At 41.2% G+C, this 14074-nt stretch overlaps 1 protein-coding gene and 1 pseudogene across 5 annotated transcripts in view; both read right to left on the minus strand.

Annotated features, from left to right (window-relative positions):
* dip2bb (disco-interacting protein 2 homolog Bb) overlaps positions 1–14074 on the minus strand; it is a 146700-nt gene that overhangs the window by 7693 nt on the left and 124933 nt on the right. For all 5 annotated transcript variants that reach the window (XM_061875176.1, XM_061875173.1, XM_061875175.1 and 2 more), the window contains one exon: positions 13890–14013. In XM_061875176.1, coding sequence (XP_061731160.1) covers positions 13890–14013 — 124 coding nt within the window. The remainder of the gene's footprint in view (positions 1–13889; positions 14014–14074) is intronic.
* LOC133535381 (uncharacterized) lies at positions 31–9952 on the minus strand (annotated as a pseudogene).

Consider the following 14074-nt stretch of genomic DNA (forward strand, 5'->3'; position numbering starts at 1 on the left):
CAGAAGCATAACTGCAACATTTGCTGAAACATGTTGGATTTCAAAGAACTAAAGCCTGGATGCATTGACAGCTCTCTTTTTGAAATCCTGCCTCGGGTGTTGAATGCGTGCGCTGCAATCTTCTTCCAAACTCTAGGGGCAGTGTTTTACAGTAAGCCAACAGAAATCGGACCCTTGTCGACAATAGAGGAACTTTGATTTACAAACGTTTTTGGTTTTTGATTTTGGGTTGTAAATTGAAAAGTTTGTATTTTGAAGCAAGTTACTCCATAAGAAACAATGTAAACACAAATAATGCGTTCCAGCCTCGACAACAGTCCATTATTTAGTAAAAGTTTGTACACTTTGAAAACAATGTAAAGCGCTATAGTACTATAATACACCGCATGGTGCAACCTGGACACATCATCAGTGATTCTCCCGGGGTCATAGGGTGTTTCGGGTCTTAATCAAACACCCTCACCCGGGCGACCCAGCCGAGGATGATCAGTCCCTCGACTTGTGTCCAGGTAGCGCACTACGCCACGCGTCCCCCCTCCTCAACCAGAGCCAACGTGAAGCCTTTTCAGACGCTTCCAAGATGTTTTTTATGGCTCTTCGCCTGTGCAGTCCACAAATCCCAAGGAGCACCAGGACATGGTGTACGGACTTGCCTGCAAAACCCCTGCAGCCCAACTCAATAGGCTCGCAGCGGGCCTTCCACCCGTTCCTCCGGCAGTCAGCCACAAGATCTGCATATTTCGCCCTCTTCCTTTCCTGAGCTTCCTCCATTCTGTCCTCCCAGGGGACAGTTAGCTCAAGGAGCACCACCTGCTTGCTGGCTCCAGACATCAAGACCATGTATGGCCGGAGTGTTGTAGTTGCAATGATGTCTGGGAATCGAAACTGCCTTCCTAGATCAACCAAGAGCTGCCAGTCCCTTGCTGTTGTTAGCAGGCCACCCTGGGTCTTCTTGGAGGGTTGAGGTTTCTCTCCTGCTCGGACAAAGGCAATTGTGCTCTTAGTTGGGTGTTGCCGCTTACTGGTGTTGATGCCAGTGCAGATAGGGTCTGCTATTGCCCGCAGGACCTGGTCGTGGCGCCACCGGTACCTGCCATCTCCCAATGCCTCTGAGCAACAGCTGAGGATGTGTTCTAATGATCCTCTTTTCTGACAGAGCTGGCACACAGGTGTGTCTATCAGGCCCCAGGTGAATAAGTTAGCAGGGCTTGGGAGGACATCATAAACTGACTGGACCAAGAACTTAAACTGGTGTGGCTCCGCTTTCCAGAGTTCGGTCCAGGTGATCTTGCGACCAGCTATGTGCTCCCACTTGGTCCAGGCCCCCTGCTTGCTCATTCCCACCACTCTGCTGAAGCGAGCCTCTTCCACCTCGGCGCGAACCTCCTCTTGGACCAACTTTCTCCTTTCCTTTTTTGACATTTTTTATTTTTTCATTTTATTTTTATTGACATCCAGCATCAGACATTTCCATCTACTAAATCATATTCACATACATCACATAACCGTTGTCTGTCCTAAATGTCAAAAGTATTTTTGTTTGCCACCCACCCCCCCAAAAAAAGAAAAAGAAACAGAGATAAACAAAAACAAGGTAGTATCTACACATACATCAATTAAATCAGCAAATAATAAATAATACATTGATAATAATAATGAACAGAAATAAAATAAAATATATACAGATACTTATATGTATATATACACATTTAGGGAGTAACCTTTTTTTTTTTTTTTTTTTTTTTAAACAGTACACTAATTCCCAAGATTTAAGTGAGGCTTATGGGGCGTGACATAATTGACCCAGTTTTCCCAGTATAAGTCAAATTTCTCCGATTTATAATTAATAAAGTCAGTTATCTTCTCCATTTTATATATGTCCATCGTGGTTTCCATCCATTGCTTCAAAGTTGGGCTCTCCTGGGATATCCATTTCCTAGTGATGGTCTTTTTACAAGCCACCAGTAGGATATTCATTAAGTATTTATCTTTCTTCAGCCAATCTTGAGGAGGAAGTCCAAAAAACAAAGTTTTACTTTCAAGGGGTATTTCTCGTTTAAAAATATCCTGTAAAGCTTGGTGTATCTCTTTCCAATAGTCCTTTATGGTAGAGCAGTTCCAGAAAACATGGTAGTGGTTTGCGTTTGAATTCCCACAATTTCTCCAGCAGGCAGGGGAGTTATCATAGTGAGACTTCCGAGAGGGTGTAATAAAACATCTGATCAAACATTTCCAGCCAAACTCCCTCCACTTGGGTGAGCTGGTACAAGTTCATTGATATTTCCATATTATTGTCCATTCTTCCTCCGATATAGTTATCCCTCCTTCCTTCTCCCATTTTGTTTTAATATATGAGGTTGAGTATAATTTCATATTCAACAAACACTTATACAGGCATGAAACAGTTTTATCAATAATTTCTGAATTGTAAGCTTTTGTAAACAATTCAATCCAACATATATTCGTCTTTGTGACGCTTTTCACCTTCATATTAACAAAATGACGCAACTGCAGATATCGATGAAAATCTTGGTTTTCTAATATATATGTCCTTTTCATAGTTTCAAAACTAAGCATTTTTTTATTTTCCATTACACTACATAAAGCTGTTATACCCTTAGATATCCAGTCCTTAAATCTTGAGTCTAATTTATTAGGTGCAAACTCTGTATCATAGGCACACCACTTAAGAACTGCAATATCACTCTTGAGTTTGTGTTCCTTTATGATCTTTTTCCACACTTTAAGGGTCCATTTCACCCATGGATTATCAATGTTATTTATGTGGGCTTGTAAATTGCTATCTGTCAGAATTGCTTGTATGGGGATGGAGGCCATTTCTTCTTCAATAATTTTCCATTGAGCAACATATGACGGGTTGCACCTACATATCACTGCTCTCATCTGGGCTGCAAAATAATAATATCGGAGGCAAGGTAAACCCCATCCTCCTTTTTGTTTGATCAGTTGTAAAGTTTTGAGACGAACTCTTGGCCTTTTACTTTGCCATATAAACCTTGATAGCATTTTGTCTCATTCATTGAATTGGTTTTGGTTAATCTCTATTGGAAGGGTTTGGAACAGGTATAGCAGTCTCGGCAGTACATTCATTTTAATGGAATCAATTATAGAACCAAGGCTAAAAAAAGGAATTAAGTTCCATCTTGCTATATCATCTTTTATTTTTTTATGTATGGGTAGATAATTCTATTCTGATAATTTTGTTAGATCTTTTGACAAATTAATGCCCAGATATTTAAGAGTCTGTTTGCCATTTCAGAGGGTAACTACTTCTAATTTCCCCTAGTGGGTTATAATTATATGAGAGTAGATGGGTTTTACCTATATTAATTTTATATCCTGATAATTGACCATACATTTCAAATGATTGCATTAAAATAGGGAGCGAGTATGTTGGGTGTCCAAGATAGACCAAAATGTCGTCCGCATAGCAGGCCAATTTATACTCTCTTCCTTTAATCCAAATTCCCTTAATATCTTCGTTTTGTCTGATAGACTGAGCTAATGGTTCCAGATATAATGCAAAGAGTATTGTCTAGAACCCCTTTCTAGGGTAAAACTGTTTGATAAGTATCCATTGACTTTAATCCTAGCAGTAGGATTATTATATAATGCCTGTATAGTTTTAATAATTGTATCCTGAAAGCCAAATTTGTATAAAACTCTGTAAAGAAAATTCCAATTGACCGAATCGAATGATTTTTCAGCATCCACACTTATAACAACTGCTTCGATGTTTTTTCTTTGTATATGATCCATAATATGTAGTGTCTTTTTTATATTGTCTTGTGTTTGGCGTTGATGTATGAAACCTGTTTGATCATTATGTATTAACATAGGTAAGAAATCTTCTAATCGTTTGGCCATAATGGAAGTAAATAGTTTATAATCTACATTGAGAACCAATATTGGCCTGTAAGATCCACAATCGATTCTATCCTTGCCTTCTTTTGGTATAGCTGAAATAATTGCCTCCCTCCAACTAGGTGGCGTTTGTGCCTTTTTTAAGACCCAATTCAATGTGGGGAGTAAGACAGGTATTCATTCATTTTTAAATTCCTTATACCACTCTGCCGTGTAACCGTCTGATCCTGGCGATTTACTTAATTTAAGCCTACTAATGGCAACTTTTAATTCATTTTCGGTTATATCTGCAGACATTGTTTTATTTTGTTTTTCATCTAAAATAGGTAAATTCAGGGAATTCAGGAAGCTGTCGATTTGAGTTATGCTCCTACTAGAGACCTCGGAGTATAAAGTTTTATAAAAATGTTGGAAGGCTTCCTGAATTTCATTTGGTTTAGTTTTTATCCCTCTTGTTCTTGGATCCCTGATTTTATAAATTGTGTTTTCCGCTATCTTTTTTTTTAGTTTCCAGGCCAATATTTTCATAGACTTAGAGCCACTTTCATAGTGTCTCTGTTTCAGAAACATTAGATTTTTTTTTATTTCTTGTGTGGCCAAACTGTTAATTTCATTCCTATTATTTCCTATTTCTCTTAATGTATCTTGTGCCAAATCTAGTGTGTGTCTTCTTTCTAATTCTTTTAGTCTTTTTTTTAAGTCATCTGATTTTGTATTCTTGTTTTTTTTCTTAAATGAAGATATTGCTATAATTTTCCCTCTTAAAACAGCCTTCAAGGTGTCCCATAAAATGGGAGGCGAAACCTCTCCTGTGTCATTGAACTCTAAGAAAAGACTAATTTCAGATTTAATTTGTGTTTTAAAGGGTAGGTCATTCAGCAGACTTGAGTTTAATTTCCATGTATTATTTTTTGCCCTCAAATTAAAGTCAATAGATAGGTATATAAGTGCATGGTCACTTAGATCTATCGTCCCAATTTCACAAGTACATATTTTATCTTTATCCTTCCCAAATGTTAGAAAATAGTCTATTCTTGTATAAAGACTGTGCGGAGCGGAGAAATAAGTATAGTCCCTTCTGTCTGGGAAAAGGTCTCACCATATTTCAATTAAACCTACTTCATCAAAAAGTGTGTTTACTTTCTTATAAAGGGGTTTAACGTTATGTATTTTTATGCTAGATGAGTCCAATTTTGGCTTTAAATAGATATTTAAATCCCCACCACAAATCAAAAAACCTTCGGTTTCCGTTACCATAATATTGGTGATTTTTTGGAAGAAGTTAATATCACACCCAGGTGGTGCATAAACATTCAATAAGGTAATTGGGTTCCCATCTATCTTTCCCTTTACTAAAATAAATCCACCCTCTTTATCACAAATTTCCAATACTTTTTCAAAATTTACCTTTTTTGAAATGAGGATAGCAACTCCTCTCCTATGTCCTAATTTGTATGACGAAAAAAACAGGTGAGTGAAGCCCATTCTCTTTAATTTTACATGTTCCTTGTCAGTCAAATGGGTCTCCTGTAAATATACCATGTGGGCTTGTTCTGTCCTCGCCTTCGATAAGATTTTACTGCGTTTAATTGGGTTCAATAGCCCAATAACATTGAACGACACACATTTTACTCTGTCACTAGCCATATGTGTTTAGTTGAAAGTGCACCAAAAAATATTCAAAATATAACCTAGCAAGTCTACTCCCATAACGAAAACAATTGAAATAACATAAATAAAACAAAGCAAAATAACCAAGGCAGAATAAACAAAAAAAAAACTGAGAAAAAGGAAAAATGTAGTTCCAAGGCAGGGGTCTCTAATAAATGACCCTTGGTTAGGCTAGATAAAGCATCTAGCTGTGGGGGAAATCCTCTCCCACCTATGGGCAGAGGGCCCCCATCATGGCGCTCGATAGAGAGGGGAAAAAAATCGATATTCATTACATAGATGCATCCCTCATTTGTATATATTTCTCATCTAGTTGGGGTTATTATATATAGCACAAATGTCTTGGGGTGAATTTAAAGTCACCTGTTTGAGTTCTGTTCATCTTACCAGTCCTTTAAAAAGTCAGTCAAGATTAACAGGTCCTCTGGAGAAGACGATGTTTATCTTCTGAAAACTTGCAGTCTCTCCTTGATGCTTTTCTCTGGCTCCTCACCTGTCCCCTCCCGGCTCCCCCAGGCGAAACGGGACAGCTGATCCAGCAGGCTCTCCCTCGGCGTAATCACGCTGACTGGCAGTCCTCTGTCCTTCATGTCTCTTGTCGCCTCCTCTGCTGTCCGGTACACCTGCGTGCCGTTCTCATAAAATACTTGTAGTTTGGCCGGGAACGGAGTCTGGAAGCGAATATTTCTTTGCTTTAACACTCGCTTCGCTTCAGTATATTCTTTCCTCTTTTGAAGGACTGCTGGGGGGTAATCTTGGTCAAAATATATTGGTCTCCCATTCAGGAAAATTTTCTTCTTTCCCCAGGCTTTACGCATGACCTCTTCTTTCATTCTGTAGCGGAGGAATTTGACCACTATTGACCGCGTCTTGTCTTCTCTGTCTCCGGTGGGTCTTGGCGCCAGCGCGCGGTGCGCTCTTTCAATGTCGAGTTGCGTAGTTACGGGAATCTCCAAGATGTCCCGCAGCAGTTTTCCCACAAACTCTGGCATAGAGGGTCCCTCGACTCCTTCGGGCACGTTGTATATCCTCAAGTTCTCGCGTCGGGATCTCCCTTCATAATCGAGTAGTTTGTTTTCTTGCAGATTAATGACTTTTATCATTTTGTTCAACACGTACTCCATGTTGTGAATCCGGTCCTCCACCTTTTCGATTCGCTCCTCTGTGTCTGTTATTTGTTGTTTAATGTTGGTGAGCTCAAATTTTATATCGTTCAACTGTTCTTTTATGTCTTCTCGGAAATCCCGAATCGCCTCCAGAACTTGGGCTAAACCTTCGGCGTCCGCCTCCTTCGAGCGAAGGTTAGCATTAGCACCGCCATCTTGTAGCTTTACAGGTGAGCTGTTCGCGGATACATGGCTTTCCTCATTTACGGACTCTGTAGCAACATTTCCTCAATTTCCTCTGGTTTTCCCCATCCTTGCCCCTTTTGTTTGTTCAGAGAGTACCTGAAAATTTGGCGTTTTACAGTGTCACGGGGCGAAATAACTTTTCTCACGAGGGAGATGTTACTCTAGGCTGCCAATCGGCTTGATGACGTCACCGGAACATCACTTTCTCCTTTCCTTTACTCTGGCTCTGCTGTAGCTTGGTTTGGTGTTACTACTCAGCCCAGCCCGACCAGTAGCTACGGTTCGTACCACAGTGCTGTGCCGCAACCTCGCCTCTGCCCGCTCCACTGCATCCTGGGCACGCCACTTCCTTCCTGTTCTGACCTCCACACCTGCTGACGATACTTTCCCATCAGTAGAATCTCTGTAGAGCAGGACTTCTCTGGCCCTGGAAACCTTGAACTCCTCTGCCAGACTACTGAAAGGAAGCTGCAGCTTGGTGTTGTGCCCAAACAAAGCAATGCTGCTTAGGCTCCGTGGCAGACCCAGCCACCTGCGCAGGGACGAGCTGATCTTCCTCTCGAATCCCTCCACGATGGTCATTGGGAATTCGTACATCAGCAGCGGCCAGAGGATACGAGGCAGGATGCCATGCTGATATATCCAGGCTTTGAACTTCCCTGGAAGTCCCGACTTCTCCACCGCTGAGAGCCACATGTTGAGGTTATCGCTGGTAGCTTGACGTGCAGCGGAATCCTTCAGATCACCAGTGAAGAGCTTGCCAAGGCTCTTCACTGGCTTTTCTGACACATATGGAATTTGGATGTCTGCCAGACTGAAGCGAAAATGGTCGGATACTTTACCTTTCCTCAAGACCAAGGACCTGGACTTAGAGGGCTTTAAACTCATTCTTGCCCAACTAATGAGTCGATCAAGGCCTTGAAGGAGCCATCTGCATCCAGACACTGATGTTGTGGTTACCGTGAGATCATCCATGAACGCTCTAATCGGAGGTTGCCGGGTGCCGGATTTGGACAAAGGACCTCTGCACTCTACTTTCGCAGACTTCACGAGCATATTCATGGCCAGTGCAAACAGGGACACAGAGATTGTACAGCCGGTGATGATGCCTTTCTCCAGACGATGCCAATCTGATGTTGAAGTGCCAGAGGACACCCTCAGACTAAATTTGTTGTAATAGTCGAGAATGAGATTGCGAATCTTCTCTGGAACATGGTATCTGCTCAGAGACAATTCCACCAACTTGTGTGGAATTGACCCATAAGCATTGGCGAGGTCCAGCCACAGTACTGTCAAATCGCCTCTGTTCTCTCACGTCTCACGGATCAGCTGTGTTACCACACCAGTGTGTTCGATGCACCCTGGAACTCCTGGGACTCCTCCCTTCTGCACCGAGGTGTCAATATAGGTGTTCTTCAGGAGAAATCCCATGAGGCGATTGGAAACGATCTTGAAGAAAGTCTTGCACTCAACACTGAGGAGGGAGATTGTCCTGAACTGCTCGATGTTCCTTGCGTTTTCCTCCTTGGGAATCCATACTCCCTCTGCGTACGTCCACTGCTGAGGTACTTTCCCTCTTTTCCAGATCACTCGGAAGATCTTCCAAAGACGCTCCAACAGGCGGGGACACTGTTTGAAGACCTTGTACGGAACTCCACTTGGGCCTGGTGCTGACGCTGTTCTGGCAGATTTGATTACCTCTTTAACTTCTTTCAGGGTTGGTTCACTGGTGTCAAACAGGGTGCAGGGTTCTGGTGGGCATATGAGGGCTGCACAGTGCCCGAGGTCTTGCTCTCTCATGCCGTCGCTGTAGGTGTTCTTGATGTGGAGGTTGATTTCCTCCTCGGGACATGAGAGTTGACCACTGCGTTTTTCTCCCAGCAGCTTCTTTTTGAATCCAAATGGATTTGCAATGAAGGCACTGCGCTTGCGGGCCCTTTCCTTGCCTCTCTTCCTGTGCCACTCAGCACGTCGCAGGGTGAGTAGTTTATCCCTTACCACACCCCTCGGTTCTGCCAAGGCTGCCTTCTCATTGTCGCTTGCCTTCCTGTACTGGCTCCTGAGTACTCTCAGTTCTTGTCTGAGTTGGGAAATCTTGGTTTCTCGTCGGTTTGGAATTGCTGGTAGCGCGTTGTTTCTTAATGCCAAACTTGTCTGATGCAATGCTAATTATGAACATGCTCATTGTCTTGAGCCTCTGGTCCACATTACCCTTGGCTGTTGCTTCCAGGGCTGTATTAACATCTTCATCAAACTGTTTCCACTCTGACGGTCTGCTTTGGGGATGCGCCAGTGGTGCTTGGAGGTTCTGGGCACTGTGGGTAGTGTCCGGGCCTGGATCCTCCTACGTCTCATCAGGTGCCGTACAGGGTACTGGCACGGTGCGTTGCACCACGGGTTTCCTTAGGCAGCCCATCTTGGTCTGATGTATCTTTAGACCAGTCGGGTTTTTGCAGACCTTGCCACATTAGCAGACTGCACTCGTAGTGATGTTCCGAACAGAGATTCTATATGCTGCTGATTCCGATACCGATCATCCATGAGTGACAAAGGTCGATACCAATTCTGATCACATGTATTAAACTGTAAATCTTTAAATTTATTTATGGCCAGTGCTATTGACAGTTTAACAATATCACCACAATATTTTAACAAGTTGTTTATTCTCTTTTATTACATACACTTTTATTGCAAGTCTCGAGTTGTATGTTGTAATATTAGGGGTGTAACGGTACACAATAATTTCGGTTCGGTACGTACCTCGGTTTAGAGGTCACGGTTCTGTTTATTTTCGGTACAGTAAGAAAACAACAAAATATACATTTTCTGGTTGTTTATGTACCACATTTGTTAACAACGGCATAACATACATATACACACAGGATCCATTGCCAAAGTTAATGTGGTCAACATATATAAAATAAAAACTAAATAACATAAGGTTCAGAATGGTTTCTTAACAAAACCTTTCTACATATAAAGTGCTTTTTATGATTGATTGATTGAGACTTTTATAAGTAGATTGCACAGTACAGTACATATTCCGTACAATTGACCACTGAATGCAAACACCCCAAAAAGTTTTTCAACTTGTTTAAGTCGGGGTTCACGTTCATCAATAACCGCCCCAACCCCACCCCGGCTAACTTGGCACTCGGCTTATGGTTCTTCCACCATAGAAGTGGGTCAAAATTTAGTTTTTGATGCAATACAGCAACCCCCTGCCACCCAGAACGGGAAAAGCGGTAGAAATGGATGGATGGATTGTCTTAAATCTGCTGCTATAAAAACATTTGTTATTGCTTCAGCCCTGCCTGACTTGCCGAGGAGAGGCTGCTTGAATGCGGTGGTGACTCTTCAAAGGAGTTAGCATGTTTGACGTGTTGGCAGTAGCGTACCCTACTGTTGCTGAACAATGTCGGCAAACCTCTGTCCTCCATTGTTGTATCGCACCGCGCAGCCAAAGTGTTCCCAAACGGGAGCTCTTAACGAGGCAGGAGGGTCTTCCAGCTCTGGCTTTTGCATGTTGTCCTAGCACGGTCGCTGCTAGCCTGCCGTGTGTTGTGCCTCGCTCTGCATTGTTTACACAACCTGCGGTTCGCTACATAATATGTCCATGTGGAAACTCGTTCGGTACACTTCCGAACCGAACCGAAACCCCCGTACCGAAACGGTTCAATACAAATACACATACCGTTACAGCCCTATGTAATATGTATATGTGCTTTGCTATGGAGTTTTTTTCCCACTCCAGACCGGGCTCCCTTAGGAGCCCAGTCAAGATTGTGATTTTTTACTCATCCTCCCCCAGCGTTGACAATTTTCCCCATCTTTTGTGGCGACCCATTATCGTTCTTGTTCTGTAACCCTGGACACTGTTTGTTTGTCTAATTTTGGACGAGTTTATGCTGAAAACAAAGTTTTGTCGTACTTTTGCAATGACAATTAAGACTTACCTACCTACCTACCTACCTACTTGTTTGAGCAAAGTCAATAGGACACAATATATAAACACAATCAAAAAACTACAATCTATTACTCAATGAAATAAAATTGTCCAGGGACTTATTCTCTGGATTTGTATCCATTAATAAAATGGAGTTTGAGAAAATAATATTGATCTAATCATTTTGTGTTGATCATATAGGGATTTCTACCCTTGTTGTCAACAGTAAAAAATCCAAAAACACTAATAAAGCACACATAGACACAGTAACTAATGCCTGCAACATTGAGCTGACAAAGAATGAGCACAGAAGATCAATCAAGACACCCACAATACAGTCCAATAACGATATGTTACCATTTAATTTCAAAAACATATTGTAAGGACATGTGTTTGAAATGATTTAAGCCTTTATCGTGTCCGAAAAATGAAATAGTTTGCCATTTCTATGGTATTAAATTTGATTTGAAAGGACTGTTATTGACCCAATGTTGATGTGCTAAAACCTCTTTCTTGTTTAAAAGATACATTCAATATTAGTGGCATTGTGGTTAGAGTATCCACCCTGAGATCGGTAGGTTGTGAGTTCAAACCCCGGCCGACTCATACCAAAGACTATAAAAATGGGAACCATTACCTCCATGTTGGCACTCAGCATCAAGGGTTGGAATTGGGGGTTAAATCACCACAAATTATTCCCGGGCGCGGCCACCACTGCTGCTCACCGCTCCCCTCACCACACCTAGTGTGTGTGACAATCATTGGTACTTTAATTTTAATTGTTTTATGTTCATGCACATAATAAATTCTAATAAAGTGTTTGGTTATGTTCATAAATTAATGGCTGCCAAAAAGTGATTCAATATAATGCTTTGATATTGACCCATCTCGTCTGTGGATAAATTATTAGATTGCCCATAGGAGTGTTACTTATATGATAATAAACTACATTACTGTTTTGTTGAAGTACCTTTAAAAAAATGACAACTTAGTGGTTGCCAAAAAGTGATTCAAAGTAATATTGTGATATGGACGCATCTCTTAAGGTTATTCTAGTAATTTATGCACAGATGAGATGTGTCCATATCAAAATATTACTTTGAGACCCTTTTTAGCAAACAAGAATACATTAATTTAATGAATACATCCAAACACTTTATTAGTATTTATTATGTGCATGAACAAAGAACAGTTAATATTTTATGTAGCTTTTAAACAAGAAATAGGTTTTAGCACTTCAACATCAAATCAATCACAGTCCTTTACAATCACATTAATACCATAAAAATGGCCAACTCTTTCATTTTTCGGACACAATAAAGGCTTAAATAATTTCAAACACATGTCCTTACAATAAATACAAATATAAAGTATTTGTCTAACAGTTAACAGAGGAAGCCCCAGCAGTGCAGCTTTAACTTTAGTTTTAAGCGTATGTGCTCTCGCAGCAGGAGTCAATGTCTGGCAGGGGCCCTCCTGAAAAAATCCAATGCCCACCTTTAAAAAAAATATATTCAGCCCCAATTCCTGCTGCTGGGCACAAAATGGGTGGATGGCACATTCTTACACATAGAAAAGATTTGTAAACCAAATATATTTTGTTTATGGTTCATAAATTAGTTCGAAAGTAGAAAAGTTGTATAATGAAAGATTTGTAAATCAAGGTACAGTGGGGCAAAAAAGTATTTAGTAAGCCACCGATTGTGCAAGTTCTCCCACTTAAAATGATGACAGAGGTCTGTAATTTTCATCATAGGTACACTTCAACTGTGAGAGACAGAATGTGAAAAAAAACTCCAGGAATTCACGTTGTAGGAATTTTTAAGAATTATTTGTAAATTATGGTTTAAAATAAGTATTTGGTCAACCATTCAAAGCTCTCACTGATGGAAGGAGGTTTTGGCTCAAAATCTCACGATACATGGCCCCATTCATTCTTTCCTTACCACGGATCAATCGTCCTGTCCCCTTAGCAGAAAAACAGCCCCAAAGCATGATGTTTCCACCCCCATGATTCACAGTAGGTATGGTGTTCTTGGGATACAACTCAGTATTCTTCTTCCTCCAAACACGAGTTGAATTTATACCAAAAAGTTCTATTTTGGTTTCATCTGACCACATGACATTCTCCCAATCCTCTGCTGTATCATCCATGTATCCATTTTGGTATAAACTCAACTCGTCGTGTTTGGCGGAAGAAGAATACTGAGTTGCATCTCAAGAACACCACACCTACTGTGAAGCATGGGGGTGGAAGCATCATGCTTTGGGGCTGTTTTTCTGCTAAGGGGACAGGACGATTGATCCGTGGTAAGGAAAGAATGAATGGGGCCATGTATCGTGAGATTTTGAGCCAAAACCTCCTTCCATCAGTGAGAACTTTGAAAGGTTGACCAAATACTTATTTTCCACCATAATTTACAAACAAATTCTTTAAAATTCCTACAATGTGAATTCCTGGATTTTTTTTTCACATTCTGTCTCTCACAGTTGAATTGTACCTATGATGAAAATTACAAACCTCTGTCATCATTTTAAGTGGGAGAACTTGCACAATTGGTGGCTGACTAAATACTTTTTTGCCCCACTGTATCACTGTATTAGCTTCGTATCTTCTTTCTTCACGAGTAAACAATCGCTATTAAAGAGTGTTTATTGAGCATGAAGTAATCGATGCGACTTTCTGCACTGCAGCTAAGCTAGTTAGCATCTTACTCTTGCTAACCCCATAAACCTCCCTCTCATCCACAACCTCACAACCCCTCCAATTACAAGTTGCGCATGCTAGCCAGTAGGTCAATGGCTACCAATCCACTGACCCGCATGGCTTAGGGAGTGAGGTTTACGTAATGTTCTTGCGCACAGTTAAGCTACCTGCCATTCGTTACATCTTAACGTAGGTGTATTTTGTTTTTTTAAAGGTTGATCAGAAATTGGAGAAAAACCCATTCTCAAAGGCAAGCAATTTTTTTTTGCCTATTGAAGTGCGGATGTTGCCTCAAATTTGTGACAGTCAAAGTCGTGGACCCTCTCACCTCTCAGCGATACTGCGGTGGGCACGAGACACGGATGTCTCAATGTCAATGGGGTGGTAGCGAAGCCCACGAAGCTCCAGGGTCTCGTCCAGCGATCCCACCACAAAAAGAGCATCATGCCGATCTGAGAATGCAGACGTGTTAACATCGCTAAGGTGTTACTCAGGATAAATTGATGAATTGTA

The sequence above is a fragment of the Nerophis ophidion genome, linkage group LG16 (assembly GCF_033978795.1).
Source record: "Nerophis ophidion isolate RoL-2023_Sa linkage group LG16, RoL_Noph_v1.0, whole genome shotgun sequence".
NCBI lineage: Eukaryota > Metazoa > Chordata > Actinopteri > Syngnathiformes > Syngnathidae > Nerophis > Nerophis ophidion.